The 3,298-nt window shown below is 35.7% G+C and overlaps 1 protein-coding gene across 1 annotated transcript; it reads left to right on the top strand.

Annotated features, from left to right (window-relative positions):
- The first annotated feature begins 1,652 nt into the window (after positions 1–1,652).
- Positions 1,653–2,387, top strand: LOC145667855 (zinc finger MYM-type protein 1-like). The gene has a single exon (XM_081735287.1). It carries the CDS (start codon positions 1,653–1,655, stop codon positions 2,385–2,387), a length of 735 nt encoding a protein of 244 aa, XP_081591413.1.
- Positions 2,388–3,298: the final 911 nt, after the last annotated feature.

Here is a 3,298-nt window from a genome sequence, read left to right as displayed (position 1 = left end):
GAGCTTCATATTGTTTAAATACATAAAACATCTTATCTACGCATTTCCACTTGTGTGCTAGCTATATATATATATATACAGTTGCGGATCCAAGGGGGCTATAGCTCCCCTTGACGCTCAGATATACACCGGATAAAATGGGCTTCAATGCTGCTTTACACTGGATAAAACAGCAAAATATGGTTTAGCCCCTACCTTGATCATATCCTGGATTCGCCCCTGTATATATATATATATATATATATATATATATATATATATATATATATATATATATATATATATATATATATATATATATGCCGACGTGATGCACAGATGTAAAATGCTTATGACAATATCTTGAAATTGTTTTCTTGGCACTCAAGAACAGATTACTTTGACCTGCTAGACCTCTTGGTGGGTCTTCCAAGTCAAAAGTGGGGAAAACAAGGTAGCATTATTCCGTGTTCCCAAATGACCAAAACTTCTTCGAAGAAAGAGGAGGAAACACACTCATCGTTAAAAATATGCATTGCTCTCTCTCTCTCAATCTCTGCGTTGCTTATATGAAATCCCTACAAACACGTGACAAACACACAATTGAAAATAAATACTTGAATTCAGCGGGAGGTTTCCTCTATAAATCGAACAAAGGCGTTGTTTGTATCTTCCCAGGAGAGCAAGGACAAGCACGCAAAACGGAACATCTTTAAAGATAAAGGGGGGACATGCGTTTGCTGGCTTGGGGCTGGCTCGCTCTTTTTTCTTTGTTGAAACAAGGAAAGAGACGGTATTTATTGTCTCCCTCTCTCCTCCCCCTTACCTGTGTTCAAAAGCAAGACCCATAAAGCTATGACCTGCTACTTGTCACCAATAATGACTACTTGCTAATCCATATTTCAAGGTTGGATAAATGACCTGCCTACCAAAGTTACTTTGTATGCAATGTTATTTTCGGCTGAGAAAGAAGGGATGCTAATAAAATACACTATCTGTTCTAGTTAGGCACTATAAATTTACATTTGTAATATTGTCAATGTTTCAAGTAAAAGAGGTCAAGTTAGTTCAGTTGTTCTTAACTGTGTGTAAACCGCTTGTTGATATTTGTTTCCAATTTATTTTAATTTGTGTGTGAGAATAGTAGCCTTTTTCTCTGCTCCGACAATGGACAGGAAAAGGAAAAAACAAAGATTGATATATTCTTAAAAGAAACTGCCTTTTCTAAAGATACTTCTTCTGCAGTAAGTGTTGGTGCAAAGTGGAGCTAAGGGATAGTGGAGAAGTGGAGTTAGCAAATGACAGCGAAGTGAGTGTATTTTCCTCCAAATATCCCAAATTTGATTTCCCATTTTCTGACAGTGTTTTAAGTGACGTGATCAGCTATGATCTCAAAGATATAGGGAATTATGTTGATTTAAATTCCCAGACATGTTTGTCGGATACTGACAGGTATGATCTAGTATCTCCATGGCAGCCTAGCCAAACGTATAATTTTAAACAAGATGCTCTGACTGGAAAGCGTCCTTTTCTATACAAATGGTTTACTCAGTTTGCTTGGCTTTCATACTGTAGAACTACAGGGAGGGTTATGTAGGCATTATGTTTTATTTCGGCCACCTATAAAAAGGGGATTTAAGGGTCTTTTATTGTAACTCCATTCCAAAAGTACAATGACTTTTTTGCCTTTGCTCGTTCACGAAAAATCTGAATGCCACATCGCATCCACAGAACGTGTTCAAGCTTTTTCAAACGTTAAGACTAACAAACCTTTACCTGTTGAACAGAAAGTAAACGAAGCAGCTCAGAAACAAGTTGAGGAGAACAGGGAAAAACTTTCATCTATTATTGAGTCAATTGTATTTTGTGTAACACATGACTTATCTTTGAGAGGGAAGGATTTCAATTCCGGTAATTTCTATGATCTCCAATTTAGGATGGATTCTGGCGATGGTTTATTAAAACAGCACTTTGAGACTGCCGCTGAAAACGCCTCGTATGTGTCAGTACGTATTCAGAATGAGCTTTTATCAATTGCCGGTAATGATTTGTTCCGAAATTATATAAAACCTAAGATTATGTCTTCCAAGTACTACAGTGTGCTGGCAGACGAGACAGCCGATATTGCGGGTATAGAACAATCATCAATAGAAATTCGATTTTATGACCCCAGTGAAAATAAGGTACGCGAAGACTTCATCGGATTCATTTCATTAGATGAGTTCAATACCGAACACATTGCTAGGACGATTCTAAAAGTTTTAGAGGAGACCGGTTTATTTGAATGTGAACTTGTTGGACAAGACTTTGATGGCTGTTCTACCATGGCAGGGTGTAGTAATGGAGTGCAAAGTATTATTAGGAAAAAATGTCCAAAAGCATTCTTTTATCCACTGCACTTCACATAAGCTGAATCATGTTGTTAACAAATTGTGTTCCGTTTCCGAAATACGCAACACCGTCGACACTGTTAAAGAAATCATTACTTTCTTTCGTGAAAGCCCATTGAGAAGCAAACTTATTCCTAGCATCCCACTCCTTCCAGATACTAGATGGACTTCTAAATACAATAACATAAAAACATGTTCTGAACACTTCGTTCAAATAATGCGTGCATTAGAAGACTTATCTATAAAATTCTCCTGTTTCACATATAAGAAGCAATGTTTATCGCCTTTTCTGTACAGGATCTACAGGTAGTTTCGTACTTTATTTGGTAATTATCAGTAATTATTCTTCCTATCTTGAGTCAGTGGCGCAAATTTTATGCAATTTATTAAGTAACAAATTGCTTTTTGCTGATGACCTCAAAATATACGGTAGGATAAAGACCATCCATGACTGTCTCGATTTACAACGTGACATGGAAAATATTGCTAATTGGTATTCTTTTAACAAACGTAATGTAAACATAAACAAATGTAACATTTTATCGTTTACCAGAAACAAAAGTCAAATAGAGTTTGATTACTCAATGAATCAGATCTTATTAAATAGATTAAATTCAGTCAAAGATCTTGGAGTTATATTTGATACGAAACTGACATTTAATAACCATGTAGAGAACATAGTTAACGAATCTCTCAAGATGTTAGGGTTCATAATTAGAATTGAAAAGGAATTTAACAATAGTACTACACTAACAAAAAAGTATTATGCCTATGTCCGATCAAAACTGGAATATGCTGCTGTGATTTGGAACCCATCACAACAGCAATACAGACACCAAGTGGAAAAGGTCCAATCTAAATTTATCAAATACTTGATGTACAAGACAACTGGAATCTATCCATATTATGAAAATTATCTAACATTAATA

Source organism: Thermobia domestica, chromosome 13, assembly GCF_964235325.1.
Source record: "Thermobia domestica chromosome 13, izTheDome1.hap1.1, whole genome shotgun sequence".
NCBI lineage: Eukaryota > Metazoa > Arthropoda > Insecta > Zygentoma > Lepismatidae > Thermobia > Thermobia domestica.
This window is presented reverse-complemented; position numbering and strand designations above follow the sequence as displayed.

Coding starts and splice junctions, on each gene's coding strand:
- LOC145667855 (XM_081735287.1), top strand. CDS start 1,653: ATGACTTTTTTGCCTTTGCTCGTTCACGAAAAATCTGAATGCCACATC.